Source organism: Macaca fascicularis, chromosome 8, assembly GCF_037993035.2.
Source record: "Macaca fascicularis isolate 582-1 chromosome 8, T2T-MFA8v1.1".
In the NCBI taxonomy this organism is placed as follows: Eukaryota; Metazoa; Chordata; class Mammalia; order Primates; family Cercopithecidae; genus Macaca; species Macaca fascicularis.
Window position 1 is genome coordinate 150338929 of NC_088382.1, and position 18393 is coordinate 150357321.

An 18393-nucleotide genomic window follows, 5' to 3' on the forward strand; every position below is an offset into this window, starting at 1 on the left:
TGAAGAAAGGAACTGTGAGTTTATTTTTGCATCTTTAGAACCTAGAGTGAAATCTGCCTCAAAGGAAGCAAAGCATATTACCATCTTGATGTGAATTAGATTCTGAACTTAGCCAAGAATCCAAGAATTTCAATGTAAAGAGTACCTAACAAACATAATGCCTTAGTACTGCTTTTCTCACAAGAAGTTACAACAATATCATCAGTAGTAGCAACACTGGGTATCACTTCTGGAGAACTTAATGTGTTCCTGGCACACTTCTTAGACATTTTACAAATACATATATTTTTGAGACAAAGTCTCCATCACAGCTCACTGCAGCCTCCACTTTCCAGGTTCAAGTGATGCTCCCACCTCAGCCTCCTGAGTAGCTGAAACTATCGGCACACGCAACCCAAACCAGCTAATTTTTTTATTTTTTGTAGAGATGGGGTCTTGCTATGTTGCCTAGGCTGGTCTTGAACTCCTGGGTTAAAAGTGATCCTTCCTCCTTGGCCTCCCAAAGTACTAGAATTACAGGCATGAGCCACCACGCCCAGCCTCATATCTTACCTTTAATCCTCACAATAACCTTATGTTATGTTTCTTTAAATACTGCATTATATCACATTTGACAAAAATCACATCCACTGATTATAGGAAACATCATTAGTTTATATGACCAAAAAAGGGAGAATAATGTTGAAAACTAAAGTGTGATACAATTCTTTCTTCCCTCTTAGAATTTTTATTTTATTCTTACCAAAAGAGCTCTTTCAAAGTCATTCAGACACTACAGTAACAATATTAACAAAACAAAGTCCACATGAGTGAAAGCAAGTATTACATTAAAAAATGCCTCCAATTACTACCGACTGTAAAATGCCACTGATTTTAAGATACACTCCAGTTCTAGAAATGTTAACATGTAAAAAAACAGGCATCTTAGAAGTTTTGAAACATGAAATTTCTCTGAAAAGGTAAGTTACTTGCTCTGTGGATTACACAGCTAATAATCAAGGCCTTGGGATTTGAACCACATCAATTGGACTTCAGAGCTTTTTCTAATCATGTCATGCCATATCCTGTTCTATTTGAAAGTTCCTTCCTTCACCTAGTTATCTATTGGGACATTAAATGATGATTAAGAATCAACAGTAAGTAAACAGAAGAAAAAAACATAAGAACACATACTTGATCAGTTATTTTTATTTATAAGAGGAAAAAAGTACATAATCTTAACAGGTCATCTCCTCCAAAGTAGTTTTTAATTTAGCAGAGATAACATGTCCACAAGTCTATTCACAGAATCAACATGAGTGTTATGACAAAGAGAGAAAGTGTAGGAAATGTACAGAAAGGAAGAGGAAGGCTTCAAGGACATTTAAGGTGGACCTTGAGGGTTAGGTAGGATTTCAACTGGAAGAAGAAGGTATAAGGATAAGGCATTCTGGGTAGAAGGAATAACACCAAGAAAAATGAAGAGTGGGGTCGAGGGAAGAGCCATTCATGTTAAAAATAGTGAGTAATTTTAAAATTTGGATAAAGTATTTTAAATAAGTAGCAAAGAATAAATGAGAGCCACACTTTTACACCAGCTAGAAGGAATTTCAATAACCACAGAGCAGGAGAATGATGACCTTACAGCAGGTGAGGAAGAACAAATGAGATTATCAAAAAAGCAGAAGCTACAGAAAACAAAGGATCAAATTTCCAAGTCTTGAGATAGGTTAGGAAGGAGCTTGGACCCCAGAATAAAGAGACAAGGTAGAATTTTAGATACTCAGGGTTGGAGGGGCCAGGTGTTTACTGTTTAATGTCATTCATATGAAAAGAATGAATTAGACGGCTAAGGGAGAGAGAGAAAAGAAAGAAGGAAATGAGCAAAATATCCCCCTGGGAGGAAAGAAGAGACAGCAAAGGGGAACAGAAAGGAAGAGTGATGGAAGGAGCTGGGCAATCAGAACTGTGGACCCTTATGGAAGCTGTGCCCAGAAGCTGATGCACAGTAGATGCCAGGCTATTTATTGTCAAATTAATCAAAAGAAGTCTGATGAGGAGATGATCAGGTTAGGGAAGGCAAATCAACCTACATATTTCAAAGAGAGATTTTTTTTTTGTATAACATATGAAATATAATTTTTAAATAATACAAAACTTTTAAGAATACTCACCAAACATCCATACGTCACTAGCTGAGGTAAAACGTCGAAAATTGATTGACTCTGGAGCCATCCATTTAATAGGCAATTTTCCTTTGGAAGCTAGAAGATTAATTTTAGAAAATAAATTTTCCTTGTTATCTGCTTAAGAATCTAACAGAGCAAGCTGAGATTTTCAGTATCAAAGGAAAAAGCTTTAACTATTTGACCCCTTGAATCTTCCATTTCTTTGGGAGAACTACTTTTCATTTCCTTTATGTTTTGAGGTCACTTAGGGGTGAGGAATGGTTAGATGGTAGATAAATAAAATACTAATGTCCTTTTCTCTATAGAGAGGCAAAGAATAGGGAGGGAGAGCAAACCCCAGTTTACCAGGGGTTTAGGTGCAGGTATTAGGTGCAACTCCATTATGTAAGATTCCACAATTTACAGAAGAGATACTTATCTGTAGCTTAGAATGCTTGCTATACACATATCCTGCTAATAATAAATAATATATAGTCGATCCTCACTGGTGGTAGTTAATGTTATATAAAGTTGTTGCAAACACAGAACCACTGCTCTCAGGAGAAATATGTACACATATATTCGTATCTCACATAGATTACAATCTTAACTCATCAAACAACTCATTCTGGTAGGTTATATTTCCTTTAGAAAAGGACGCTCAGATGTGTTAAGTGACTTGCCCAAGACTGCCCCACTAACAGGTACCAGAGTTGGGATTCAAACCTCTCCAAGCACCAGAGCCTGAGCTGCTGGCTCTGCCCTGTGCCATTCCCTCCCAGCCCTGACCCTGTCTTCCCACCTCTGGCTGCGACAGAAGGGAGAGACTGCGGCCTTGCTGAACCTCAGCTGCATATTTCGGTATTAGGGAATACTCAATTTTTTTGTTGCTCTGTGCATGTCCTCAAATGACTATGAAAGCACCTTGAGTATTGATTTTGGGAATTACAAACATGTGTTAGCCACTAGGTGAATGCACCAACGCAGACTCCACAAATAATCAGGCATGTGAGGAGCAGGAAGGGGTAATGGGTTGAGAATGACTTCTCTAGGGAAGCCTGAAATCAGCTCCCTTTTCAGACCTAAACGTTTTCTTTGTGCCACAAAGGCAAGTCACTCAAAACCTTAGTAAACATTTCCTCAACTGCTGAGTTCTCAAGATGAACAATCCCGAGTCCTTTTCTTCAAAGAATTCTCATTCTAAAAGGCAGACAGAAGTATACTCAAATTTGGTACAAGGTGTAACAGAGATAGTGAATGCATGCCAAGTGTCCTGAAAGTGGAGACGAAACAGTGACTGAGAGGATGACCAGGGAAGGCTGCAGGGAGAGGATGTAAGAGCAGAAGGGGTTGGTTAAGGGAGCAGGGCACAGGAATACCACTCTGATTCAGAAAAGCATGGAGCATGAGCAGCTGGGCTCTGCCAGCATGTCAAGGGTCTGGACTTTCTTCTGTAAGCAATGAGTTGCCTCTGAAGACTATTAGAATTCCTAGAAAGAGGAGTATTTTGAAGAATCTCTATTTGGAGTTTGCACTTATTTCTATAGCCTAATGGAATGTATACTTATTAACCTTTCTGAGAAAATATTTGTGTGAATTTGTCAACTGCCTGTTCAAAATGCTGTTCGAATGATACGAAAATCTGGACATCATACTACTTGGAATTTAGCTCTTTATTGGAATTCTAGGACTTGGGACAGTTAAGATCAAAGCTGGATATAAAATGTATTTAAAAATAGTGAAAAGCTGACTTTGTCTTTTTTAAGTTAAATGACTAAATAATTATAATGAATAAACAACTGATCTTCTTTTCATATATCAAAGGATCATTTAAAAACAGTGACAGGTAGCTGGGCACAATGGCTCATGCCTGTAATCCCAGCACTTTGGGAGGCCAAGGTGGGAAGATCACTTGAGCCCATGAGTTCAAGACTAACCTAGGCAACAAAGTGAGACCATATCTCTACAAAAAAATAAAAAAATTGGCTGGGCATGGTGGCATGTGCCTGTGGTCCCAACTACTCAGGAGAATGACTTGAGCCCAGGAGGCTGAGGCCGCAGTGACTTGTGCTCATGCCACTGCACTCCAGCCTGGGTGACTGAACAACACCCTGTCATAAAAAAATTTTAATTTAAAAAATTAATTTAAAAAATTAGGCCGGGTGCAGTGGCTCACGTCTGTAATTCCAGCACTTTGGGAGGCCAAGGTGGGCGGATCACGAGGTCAGGAGATCAAGACCATCCTAGCTAACACGGTGAACCCCCATCTCTACTAAAAATACAAAAAATTAGCCAGGTGTGGTGGTGGGCGTCTGTAGTCCCAGCTACTCGGGAGGCTGAGGCAGAAGAATGGTGTGAACCCAGGAGGTGGAGCTTGCAGTGAGCCCAGCCAGCGCCACTGCACTCCAGACTGGGCGACAGAGCGAGATTCTGTCTCAAAATAAAATAAAATAAAAATTTAAAATGAATTTTAAAAATCAAAGTGACAGGCAATAATATACAGACGATATATGGAAAGAAAATAGTTATGAGATTAAAATAAGAGACTAGCTTTGCATGTAAAAATCTGGGTTCATTTTGTTGCAATATAAAAATCAAATACCCTAAGAAATTGGCCTTTGTAAAATGGTAGTCATAATTAGCAGTATTAATAGCACAATATGGATTTATCTAAACCTTAAAGTTCTAGGAATATGAAAACATTATTCAGAAAAATATTATTTCAGTAATAATTTGAAGAACCAATTCAATGTGATTCCAAGATTGGCAAAATTAAAGACAACTGACATAAGCTAGATTTCAGTTAAAAAAACTAATGGAGGCTGGGCCTGATGGTTCATGCCTGTAATCCCAGCACTTTGTGAGGTGGAGGCAGGAGAATAGTTTCAGCCCAGGAGTTTGATCAAAGACCAGCCTAGGCAACATGGCAAAACCCCATCTCTACAAAAAATTAGCCAGGCATGGTGACGCATGCCTGTAGTACCAGCAATTTGGGAGGCTAAGGTGGGTGGGCTTCTTGAGCTCAGGAGGTCAAAGCTGTAGTGAGCAATGTTTGCGCCATTGCACTCCAGCCTGAGTAACAATGCGAGACCCTGTCTCAAAACAAGCAAACAAACAAAAATCCCACCAAACTAATGGATCCAAGGTGCTGAAGTTAGCAGCCTGCGTATCTTTAAGTCAGATCCCCTTCACTGAGGCAATCGATACAACCAGCTGCATCTGGTGTAAGATGATGGCGTGTCTACTGATTGAAAGACATTTGAGCTGATTTGAATTTCTGGCTATTACAGATACAACTGCAATGAACATTTGAGTATGGTTTTGTGTACAAATTTTCATTTCTTCAGAAGAAATGTCCAGACATGCAATTCCTGGGTCATATAATACTTGTATGCTTAATTTTTAAAGAATTTGCCAAACTCTCTTCCAGAATGCCTCTACCATTTTACATTCCCAGCAGCAATTTAGTTTCTCTGCATCTTCGCCAGCATATTCTTTAACAACTGACAGGTATGTACTGTAATCTCATTGTGTTCTGAATTTGCATTTTCCTAATGGACACAGATGTGGAACATCTACATCTTCACATGCTTATGTGCAATCCATATATCCTCTTCACTGAAATGTCCCTTCCTATTTTTTTGCCAATTTCTAAGTGCATTCTTTGTGTCATTTTTTTACTACGTTTTAAGAGTTCCTTTTATATTCTAGATAATAGTTTTGTCAGATATGTGGCTGGCACACATCTTCTCCTACTCTGCAGCTCCTCTTTTCATCCTTTTAATGGGGTCTTTGGCAGAACAAAAATTTATAATTTTTATGAGGTTCAGTTTATCAACTTTTTCCTTTTATGAATCCTTGTTTCTGGTGTCAAGTCTAAGGATCCCTGGCCTAGGCCTAGATGCCAAATATTTACTCTTATGTTTTTTTCTAAAAGTTTAATATTTTGTAATTGAGTCCATAATCCACTCTGAGTTAATCTGAAATGGGATTCAGAGGTTTAAATTGAGGTATATTTTTTGCCTAAGGATGTCCAACTGCTCCAGCACCATTACTGAGATGACTGTTGCTTCCTCCATTTAGTTAACTTTATATCTCTGTCAAAGATCAGGTGAACGTATTAGAACATACTGTTTTTAGAAATACATTAAAGATTCCAAGCCTATTTCTTAGGTACTGCCCTGATTTCTTACCTTTGTAGTAAGTACTATCTTCCATATATCGGGATAATCCAAAGTCTCCTAATTTTACACAATCATTTGAGGACACCAGAACATTCCGAGCAGCAATGTCCCTGATAAAGAATTTCAGACAGTAAGACTTAAAATAAGAAAAACAAACCTATAAGCTCGTAGATAAAGACATACCAATAGGCACTTTGAAAGACAGCTTATATACAATGCAAGCAGATTATATGATATTATAGGATATATACAATAAATCTCATATATACCCACACACAAAATTTATTTCATATATATTCTTTTTGCCAGATATTTACCCATTAATAAATGATTATTTTGAATGATGGCAAAGTATATTCTAAAATAATGAAAATCCTTATTACTGTTCATAAAACCATATTACCAATTGCATTAACTGATAGACAGTGATATATAACTGGGGCCTATAACACTGCCATTCCTGAAGGGATATCATTAGATAAAAGTTGCCTTCTGAAAACTTTTAAATGATTTTGCTGATGGAGTTGATTTTTTCAGAGCCTTAGTTTTTGTTTTTTTTTTTTTGGATGAAGTTTGTTTTAATGCCGGATAACAAAACACCAATTCTAATATGATACTTGGCAAACAAATTTTAAGGGTCTTTACTTGCATTCAAACAGAGACTCAGGCTATAAACAGAAATTCCACAGAATGCTAACAGATGTCACTCATAAGGCTGTGTTGTCCCGGGAAGTTCCAGGACAATATTCGTTTCAGAGACCACTTCCACATGTTCACTGCTCTGCTGCCAAGTACAGGTTCTCTATAGCGTTTGTGTAAGGAATAAGTGACCTGAAAGTATCACAATGTTTAAACTCCACGTGTGTAAAAATCCTGTAACTGTGTATTAACAAGCCCTGGCATCTCACTCTGACAGGACATAATGCAGCATGACTTGCTATTAACTGTGTACAATAGATTCCAATGATATACAGAATACAATTTTGTAGAATTGGTACAAAATGGTACCAAAGGGATCCCTGGGTCCAAAGACGGTCCAAATAGGTCCCTGTTTCTTGATCACTACTTTTCAGAAGGGAACTTAACAGATTTATGACTGTATCTTACCTGTGTACAAATCTTTTGCTCTCTAGATATGCAAGAGCTGTACTAAGCTGATAGGCATACAGGATCAAAGATGCTAGATCCAAACTGTATTTCCTTACTTGCAAAAACGACCTCAGCTTTTGGAACAATGGCCAAAAGAAAAAAGAAAGAAAGAATTAGTGACAGTGAATTGAAATCAAAAGCAAAAAGGTACATTCAACAATAATGCCGTTTTCAATGCATTTTTAATAATATTAGAATGGCTTCAAGTCTCTTCTAACAAAGCATAATAAGTGAAACATTTAAACTCTGGATTCAGATTATTTTTTACTTGAAATCCTATCATGAAATTAAAATCTTTTTGACTACAGACAAATTTCTTAAAAAATATAGAAAGATATGCTTCAAGGGAATGAATAAAAGCACAGTACAAATTATTGCTAAATAATAATAACTGGAAGAAAAACGATCTAGTTACTATCCAAACAAGGCTAATACAGTCAGTTATCTCCACTTCAAACTTTACTGTAGCTCTGGGAAGATACGAGGATAATGTAATGAGGAGAAAGCAGAGACAAGAAGGAATCTTCTCTCTTATTTCCTTCCCCATGAGGTCCTGGATGCAGAAGAGTCATGTTGGGTATTTATCACACTGCACTTACTTGTTTGTGCTACCACTGACACCATTAATAGAGGTAAATGCTAACATGGCAAAGAAAGGCATACACATTCAATACCTAATTCTAAATAATCGATGAGAGAAATATTTAGCCATATTTTTTGAGCCAGAAGAATTAGCAAACTCTCCAAAAGCAAAAGCAGAAAAATACTGTGAACAAGAAATTATAATCAGCACTCCATTTGATTTGGAAATGTAGGGTGGAGGAGGAAGAGATGTTCAGCTGATGAAATCACACGGTGCTTCCCCCGCCCCCCCTTCCCAGTGTTTGATTCAGCAGGCCTGGGGTGGGGCACAAGAACTTGTTTAATGAGTTTCCAAGTGTTGGTGATGCACTGATTTGTTTCTGTATTCTGGAGAAAGTGAGAGAGCTGTTCACTCGATTACTCACAGTTTTTTTTTAAATTACACTTTAAGTTCTAGGGTACATGTGCACAACATATGTATGTATATACATACTGTTACATATGTATACATGTGCCATGTTGGTGTGCTGCACCCATTAACTCGTCATTTACACTAGGTATATCTCCTAATGCTATCCCTCCCCCCAACCCCACCCAATGACAGGCCCCAGTGTGTGATGCTCCCCACCCTGTGTCCAAGTGTTCTCATTGTTCAATTCCCATCTATGAGTGAGAACATGTGGTGTTTGGTTTTCTGTTCTTGTGATAGTTTGCTGAGAATGATGGTTTCCAGCTGCATCCGTGTCTCTACAAAGGACATGAACTCGTCATTTTTTAGGGTTGCATAGTATTCCATGGCATATATGTGCCACATTTTCTTAATCCAGTCTGCCATTGATGGACATTTGGGTTGGTTCCAAGTCTTTGCTATTGTGAATAGTGCCACAATAAACATACATGTGCATGTGTCTTTATAGCAGCATGATTTATAATCCTTTGGGTATATACCCAGTAATGGGATGGCTGGGTCAAATGCTATTTCTAGTTCTAGATCCTTGAGGAATCGCCACACTGTCTTCCACGATGGTCGAACTAGTTTACAGTTCCACCAACAGTGCAAAAGTGTTCCTATTTCTCCACATCCTCTCCAGCACCTGTTGTTTCCTGACTTTTTAATGATCGCCATTTTAACTGGTATGAGATGGTATCTCACTGTGGTTTTGATCTGCATTTCTCTGATGGTGAGTGATGATGAGCATTTTTTCATGTGTCTGTTGGCTGCATAAATGTCTTCTTTTGAGAAGTGTCTGTTCATATCCTTTGTCCACTTTTTGATGGGGTTTTTTTTCTTGTAAATTTGTTTGAGTTCTTTGTAGGTTCTGGATATTAGCCCTTTGTCAGATGAGTAGATTGCAAAAATGTTCTCCCATTCTGTAGGATGCCTGCACTCCGATGGTAGTTTCTTCTGCTGTGCAGAAGCTCTTTAGTTTAATTAGATCCCATTTGTCTATTTTGGCTTTTGTTGCTGTTGCTTTTGGTGTTTTAGACATGAAGTCCTTGCCCATGCCTATGTCCTGAATGGTATTGCCTAGGTTTTCATGATTTTAGGTCTAACATTTAAATCTCTAATCCATCTTGAATTAATTTTCGTATAAGGTATAAGGAAGGGATCCAGTTTTAGCTTTCTACATATGGCTAGCTAGTTTTCCCAGCACCATTTATTAAATAGTGAATCCTTTGCCCATTTCTTGTTTTTGTCAGGTTTGTCAAAGATCAGATGGTTGTAGATGTGTGGTGTTATTTTTGAGGGCTCTGTTCTGTTCCATTGGTCTTTATCTCTGTTTTGGTACCAGTACCACGCTGTTTTGGTTACTGTAGCCTTGTAGTATAGTTTGAAGTCAGGTAGCATGATGCCTCCAGCTTTCTTTTGGCTTAGGATTGTCTTGCCAGTGTGGGCTCTTTTTTGCTTCCATATGAACTTTAAAGCAGTTTTTTCCAATTCTATGAAGAAAGTCATTGGTAGCTTAATGGGGATGGCATTGAATCTATAAATTACCTTGGGTAGTATGGCCATTTTCACGATACTGATTCTTCCTATCCATAAGCATGGAATGTTCTTCCATTTGTTTGTTTCCTCTTTTATTTCACTGAGCAGTGGTTTGTAGTTCTCCTTGAAGAGGTCCTTCACATCCCTTGTAAGTTGGATTCCTACGTATTTTATTCTATTTGAAGCAACTGTGAATGGGAGTTCACTCATGATTTGGTTCTCTGTCTGTTATTGGTGTATAAGAATGCTTGTAATTTTGGCACATTGATTTTGTATTCTGAGACTTTGCTGAAGTTGCTTATCAGCTTAAGGATTTTTGGGCTGAGACGATGGGGTTTTCTAAATATACAATCATGTCATCATTTTTAAAAGAGTACGGCTGGGTGCGGTGGCTCACATCTGTAATCCCAGCACTTTCGGAGGCCAAGGCAGGAGGATCACTGGAGGTCAGGGGTTCGAGACCAGCCTGGCCAACATGGTGAAACCCTGTCTCCACTAAAAATACAAAAGTTAGCTGGGCATGGCGGCACATGCCTATAGTCCCAGATACTCAGGAGGCTAAGGCAAGAGAAGTGCTTGAACCTGGGAGGCGGAGGTTTTAATGGGCCAAGATCGTGCCATTGCACTCCAGCCCGGGTGACAGAGCGAGACTCTGTCTCAAAATAAAAGAAAAAAAAGAAAAAAGAAATGGTGATTTAAATGAGTTGGTTTAAAAGGTATTACCAGCCAGGTAATCCCAACACTTTGTGAGGCCAAGGCAGGAGAATCACTTGAGCCTAGGAGCTCAAGACCAGCCTAGGCAACATAGTGAAACCCCATCTCTATAAATAATTAAAAAATTAGCCGGGCATGGTGGCATGCACCTGTAGTCCCAGCAACTCAGGAAGTTGAGGGGGGAGGATTGCTTGAGCCCAGGAGGTCGAGGCTGCAGTGAGCTGTGATTATGCTACTACACTCCAGCCTGGGCAACAGAAGGAGAACTTGTCTCTCAAAGAAAAGATGCTACAAAGTGAATTCCCAAAAAGATTAAGGAAATGTTTAGATTTACCTAAATTTAGCATTAATTTACCCAAACTCCATTAAGATTGCTTCATCCTCAGATCAATGGGCTAGTTTTGTAGGCAATGGCACCAGAGAGAAAACAAAATAAAACAAAAACATTTGGCCATCTGCTGCTACCAGTCCTGATAAAGTACTTGGCTGGGAAAGATATTGCTGCCAGTACTGCATAAGGGGATGCTTTGGGAATTTAATGATGAAGATATTTATACCCACATTCTTGGAACCAAAACCTAATGACATACATCCTGTCAGGCTTCTGAGCCCAAGCTAAGCCATCATGTCCCCAGTGACCTGCACGTATACATCCAGATGGCCTGAAGCAACTGAAGATCCACAAAAGAAGTGAAAATACCCTTAACTGATGACATTCCACCATTGTGATTTGTTTCTTCCCCACCCTAACTGATCAATGTACTTTGTAATCTCCTCCACCCTTAAAAAGGTTCTTCAAAATCTCCCCCACCCTTAAGAAGGTTCTTTGTAATTCTCCCCACCCTTGAGAATATACTTTGTGAGATCCACCCCCGGTCCCCAAAACATTGCTCTTAACTCCACCACCTATCCCCAAACCTGTAAGAACTAATGATAATCCTACCACTCTTTGCTGACTCTCTTTTTGGACTCAGCCCGCCTGCACCCAGGTGAAATAAACAGCCTTGTTGCTCACACAAAGCCTGTTTGGTGGTCTCTTCACACGTACATGTGAGACATTTGGTGCCGAAACCCAGGACAGCGGGACTCCTTCGGGAGACCAGTCCCCTGTCCTCACCCTCACTCCGTGAAAAGATCCACCTACAACCTCGGGTCCTCTGACCAACCAGCCCAAGGAACACTTCACTGATTTTAAACTGGGGAAAGCGGCCTCTTTTTACTCTCTTCTCCAACCTCTCTCACTATCCCTCAACCTCTTTCTCCTTTCAATCTTGGTGCTACCCTTCAATATCTCCCTTCTCTGAATTTCAATTCCTTTCATTTTCTGGTAGAGAGAAAGAAGACACATTTTATCTGTGGGCCCAAAAGTCCGGTGCCGATCACGAACTCGAGAAGGCACCCTTCCCTTGGTGTTTAATCATTGCGGGGATGCCTCTCTGATTATTCACTCACGTTCCATTGGTGTCTGATCTCCGTGGGGACGTTTGCCTTGGTCATTCACCCACATTCCCTTGGTGGCAAGTCAATTGCGGGGACCCCTGCTTTGGCTGCTCACCCACGTTGCAGCCCAGGGCTGCTCCCCACCCCTTCTCTCCGTGTCTCTACCCTTCTCTTTAAACTTGCCTCCTTCACTATGGGCAACCTTCTACCTTCCAGTCCCCCTTCTTCTCCCTTAACCTGTGTTCTCAAGAACTTAAAACCTTTTCAACTCTTGCCTGACCTAAAATCTAGTGTCTTATTTTCTTCTGCAACACCGCTTGGCCCCAGTACGAACTCAACAATTGTTATAAGTGGCCAGAAAATGGCACTTTTGATTTCTCCATCCCACGAGACCTAGATGACTTTTATCAAAAAATGGCAAATGGTCTGAGGTTCCTGACGTCCAGGCATTCTTTTACACTTTGGTCCCTCCCTAGTCTCTGCTCCCAATGCGACTTGTCCCAAATCTTTTTTCTTTCTCTCCTGTCTGTTCCTTTAGTCTCCACCCCAAGCTCTGAGTCCTTTCAATCCTTTTCTACAGACTCATCTGACCTCTCCCCTCCTCCCCAGGCTGCTCCTCACCAGGCCAAGCCAGGCCCCAATTCTTCCTCAGCCTCTGCTCTCCCACCCTATAATCCTTCTATCACCTCCCCTCCTCACACCTGGTCCGGTTTACAGTTTCGTTCCGTGACTAGCCCTCCCCCACCTGCCCAACAATTTCCTCTTACAGAGGTGGCTGGAGCTGAAGGCACAGTTAGGGTACATGTGCTTTTCTATCGGACCTTTCCCTAATCAGCCAGTGTTTAGGCTCTTTCTCATCAGACCCCACTAAATATATACAGGAAATCCGATATCTAACTCTGTCCTACAATTTAACCTGGAGTGACTTAAATGTCATCCTAACTTCTACCCTCTCCCCAGATGAATGGGAAAGAGTTTTCTTCTCTAGCCAAATCTCACGCTGATAACCACTGACTTCATGAGCCAGACCTGCAGGAAGGCATTAGAACTATCTAATGGAACTATCAGGTCAATTCCCCAGGTATAGCTAGGTGAGATTATATGTTTTCCTGCCTACTTGAAGGGCTTAAAAAGGCAGCTTATAAAGCTGTTAATTATGACAAACTTAAAGAAACTATCCAAGGTAAAGAACCCAGCCCAGTTCATGGCCCGTTTAGCAGCAAGTCTTAGACGTTTCACTGCCCTAGACCCAGAAGGGCTAGAAGGCCACCTTATTCTTAATATGTATTTTATCACCCAGTGAACTCCCAACATTAGAAAAAGCTCCAAAACTTAAATTCTGGCCCTCAAACCCCACAACAGGACTTAATTAACCTCACCTTCAAGGTGTACAATAATAGAGAAAAGTTGCAATTACTTGCCTCTGCTGTGAGAGAAACCCCAGCCATATCTCCAGCACACAAAAACTTCAAAACGCCTAAGCCACAGCAGTCAGGCGTTCCTTCAGGACTTCCTCCCCCAGGATCTTGCAAGTGCCGGAAATCTGGCCTCTGGGCCAAGGAATGCCCGCAGCCCGGGATTCCTCCTAAGCTGTGTCCCATCTGTGCGGGACGCCACTGGAGATTGGACTGTCCAACTGGCCCAAGGCTCTGTCTCCTTCTAAGATCTTCTCGCCTTAGTGGCTGAAGACTGACGCTTCCTGATAGCCTCAGAAGCCTCCTGGACCATCACTGACACGGAGCTTCTTCGGATAACTCTCACAGTGGGAGGTAAATCCGTCCCCTTCTTAATCAGTACAGAGGCTACCTATTCCACATTACCCTCTTTTCAAGGGTCTGTTTCCTTTGCCTCCATAACTGTTGTGGATACTAATGCCCAGGCTTCTAAACCCCTTAAAACTCCCCAACTCTGGTGCCAACTTGGACGATATTCTTTTATGCACTCCTTTTTAGTTATCCCCACCTGCCCAGCTCCCTTATTAGGTCGAGACATTTTTACTAAATTATCTGCTTCCCTGACTATTATTCCTGGGCTATAGACACACCTCGATGCCACCTTTTGCCCCAGTTCAAAGCCTCCTTCACATCCTCTCCTTGTATCTTCCCACCTTAAACCACAAGTATAGGACGCCTCTACTCCCTCCTTGGCGACGGATCATGTACCCCTTACCATCCCATTAAAATCTAATCACCCTTACCCCGCTCAATGCCAATATCCCATTCCACAGCAAGATTTAAAAGGATTAAAGCCTGTTATCACTCGCCTGTTACAGCACAGCCTTTTAAAGCCTGTAAACTTTCCTTATAATTCCCCCATTTTACCTGTCCAAAAACCAGACAAGCCTTACAGGTTAGTTCAGGATCTGCACCTTATCAAAAAAATTGTCTTGCCTATCCACCCTGTGGTGACAAAACCATATACTCTCCTATCCTCAATACCTCCCTCCACAACCCCTCCACAACCCAGTATTCTGTTCTGGATCTCAAACATGCTTTCTTTACTATTCCTTGCACTATTCTTTACTATTCCTTCATCCCAGCCTCTCTTTGCTTTCACTTGGACTGACCCTGACACTCATCAGGTTCAGCAAATTACCTGGGCTGTACTGCTGCAAGGCTTCAAGGACAGCCCCCAATACTTCAGTCAAGACCAAATTTCTTCCTCATCCATTACCTATCTCAACATAATTCTGCATGAAAATACACGTGTTCTCCCTGCTGATTGTGTCCGGCCAATCTCCCAAACCCCAACCCCTTCTACAAAACAACTACTCCTTTCCTTCCTGGGCACGGTGGGATACTTTCGCCTTTAGATACCTGCTTTTGCCATCCTAACAAAACCATTATATAAACTCACAAAACCAAACCTAGCTGACCCCACAGATCCTAAATCCTTTTGCTACTCCTCTTTCTGTTCCTTAAAAACAGCCCTAGAAGCTGCCCGCACACTAGCTCTCCCTAACTCATCCCAACCCTTTTCATTACACACAGCCAAACTGCAGGGCTGTGTGGTCGGAGTTCTTACACAAGAGACAGGACCGCGCCCTGTAGGCTTTCTGTCTAAACGACTTGACCTTACTGTTTTAGCCTAGCCCTCATGTCTGTGTGTGGTGGCTGCTGCTGCCCTAATACTTTTAGAGGCCCTCAAAATCACAAACTATGCTCAACTCACTCTCTACAGTTCTTATAACCTGCAAAATCTATTTTCTTCCTCCCACCTGACACATATACTTTCTGCTCTCCAGCTCCTTCAGCTGTATTCACTCTTTGTTGAGTCTCCCACAGATACCACTGTTTCTGGCCCGGACTTCAATCCAGCCTCCCACATTATTCCTGATACCACACCTGACCCCCACGACTGTATCTCTCTGATCCACCTGACATTCACTCCATTTCCTTCTTTCCTGTTCCTCCTTCTTTCCTGATCACACTTGGTTTATTTATGGCAGTTCCACCAGGCCTAATTGCCACATACCAGCAAAGGCAGGCTATGCTATAGTATCTTCCACATCTATCATTGAAATTACCTCTTTGCCCCACTCCACTACCTCTCAGCCCCGCTCCACTACCTCTCAGCAAGCTGAACTCATTGTCTTAACTTGAGCCCTCACTCTTGCAAAGGAATTACACGTCAATATTTATACTGACTCTAAATGTGTCTTCCATATCCTGCACCACCATGCTGTTATATGGGCTGAAAGAGGTTTCCTCACTACACAAGGGTCCTCCATCATTAATGCCTCTTTAATAAAAACTCTTCTCAAGGCCGCTTTACTTCCAAAGGAAGCTGGAGTCTTACACTGCAAGGGCCATCAAAAGGCATCAGATCCCATCGCTCAGGGCAACGCTTATGCTGATAAGGTAGCTAAAAAAGCAGCTGCATTCCAACTCCTATCCCTTACAGCAGTTTTTCTCCTCATCTGGTCACTCCCACCTACTCCACCACTGAAACTTCCACCTATCAATCTCATCCCACACAAGGCAAATGGTTCTTGGATCAAGGAAAATATCTCTTTCCAGCCTCACAGGCCCATTCTATTCTGTTGTCATTTCATAAGCTCTTCCATGTAGGTTATAAGCCGCTAGCCCATCTCTTAGCACCTCTCAATTCCTTGCAATCGTGGAAACTTATCCTCAAGGAAATCACTTCTCAGTGTTCCATCTGCTATTCTACTACCACCCCTCAGGGATTTTTCATGCCCCCTCCCTTTCCTACACACCAAGCTTGGGGATTTGCCCCTGCCCAGGACTGGCAAATTGACTTTACTCACATGCCCTGAGTCAGGAAACTAAAATACCTCTTGGTCTGGGTAGACACTTTCACTGGATAGGTAGAGGCCTTTCCCACAGGGTCTGAGAAGGCCACTGCGGTCATTTCCTCCCTTCTGACAGACATAATTCCTCGGTTTGGCCTTCCCACCTCAGTTTCTCAGGCTCTTGGTATTTAGTGGCTCCTGGTTTTACCTCAAATCACCACCCTTAAGTCTCTCTTGAAGTGGACAGAAAGAAGATCTTCAGTGGCAAGGGACCCTCCAATACTCCCACCCTGATGAAGTTCTATTCTTTACTTTTATACTCACTCTTATTCTCATTCCTATTCTTATGCCACTCTCTACCTCTCCCTAGTTACCTCCAACATACTATTAATCTCACCCACTCTCCTCACTGCCTCCAATCCTTCTCTAGCAAAGAATTGTTGGCTATGCGTTTCCCTTTCTTCCTGTTTTTACAGTCATCCCCACTCTACAGGCCGACTGGGCTACCTCTCCCGTCTCCCTGCACCTCAGAACCTCCTTTAAAAGTCCTCATCTTTACCCGCCTGAGGAACTTCTTTACTTTCTAGACAGTTTTGGTGAGAACTCCCCAGACATTTCACACCAACAAGCTGCCACACTTCTCTGCATCTACCTATGGCACCTTTCTCCTTATGTCAATTCCACGCCCCCCATATTTGGACCCCAACCACACAAACAACTATCCCCGTTGCCGCTCCTTTATGCATCTCCCGACAACAGCCTCCTGGAATCCCTTTAGGCAACCTTCCACTGTCCAAATGTTCCTTTTTATCTCCAGAACCCAGCCACACACATTACCAAACAGATGGGAGCGTTCCAACTTTGCATTATAGATAAGCCCTCTATCATTACTGACAAACTCAAAAACACTGGCAGTCACTATTGTTTAGGAAGACACTTACCCTGCATCTCACTCCATCCTTGGTTACCCTCCCCCTGCTCGTCTGAATCTCCTCCTAGCCCCTCCTCTTGCTTGCTTATATCCAGCCCCATGAATGGCAGTGAAAGGTTACTTGTAGACACTATGAGCTTTCTCATACACCATGAAAACCGAACCCCTCCCTCTACACAGTGGCACCATCAGTCCCCATTACAACCTCTAACAGCTGCTGCCCTTGCTGGAGCTCTAGGATTTGGGGTGCAGGACTCCTCTGTCAGGACACCCTCTCACCGTTTCACTTTACATTTCCAGTTCTGCCTGGCACAAGGTCTCTTCTCTTTATGTGGCTCTTCCACCTACATGTGCCTACCTGCCAACTGGACAGGCACATGTACTTTAGTCTTCCTTACCACCAAAATCCAGTTTGCAGATGGGAACGAACAACTGCCTGTTCCCCTCGTGATATCAACACAACAAAAAAGAGTCATCCCACTAATCCCTTTACTTGTGGGTCTAGGACTTTCTGCCTCCACTATTGCACTCGGAACTGGAATAGCAGGCATCTCAACCGCTGCCACAACATTCCACAGCCCCTCTAATGACTTCTCTGCTAGCGTTACAGATATCTCACAAACTTTGTTCTTCAAGCCCAGGTTGACTCTTTAGGTGCAGTTGTCCTCCAGAACCGCTGAGACCTTGATTTACTCACTGCTGAAAAAGGAGGACTTTGTAAAATGAAGAGTATTATTTTTACCTAAATCAATTTGGCTTTGCATATGACAACATAAAAAAACTCAAGGATAGTGCCCAAAAACTCGCCAATCAAGCAAACAATAACGTTGAACTCCCTTGGACACTCTCTAATTGGATGTCCTGGGTGCTCCGAATTCTTAGTCCTTTAATACCTATTTTTCTCCTTCTTTTATTCGGACCTTGTGTCTTTCGTTTAGTTTCTCAATTCATACAAAACCTCATCGAGGCCATCACCAATAATTCTACACGACAAACGCTCCTTC

The 18393-nt window shown here is 41.7% G+C and overlaps 1 protein-coding gene across 50 annotated transcripts in view; it reads right to left on the reverse strand.

Moving 5' to 3' along the window:
• Window positions 1-18393, reverse strand: part of PTK2 (protein tyrosine kinase 2) — a 356961-nt gene that overhangs the window by 77314 nt on the left and 261254 nt on the right. For all 50 annotated transcript variants that reach the window (XM_073999554.1, XM_073999553.1, XM_073999548.1 and 47 more), the window contains 3 exons: window positions 7439-7554; window positions 6341-6441; window positions 2154-2243 (listed from right to left, as the gene is read on the reverse strand). In XM_073999554.1, the coding sequence (XP_073855655.1) occupies window positions 2154-2243; window positions 6341-6441; window positions 7439-7554 (307 nt within the window). The remainder of the gene's footprint in view (window positions 1-2153; window positions 2244-6340; window positions 6442-7438; window positions 7555-18393) is intronic.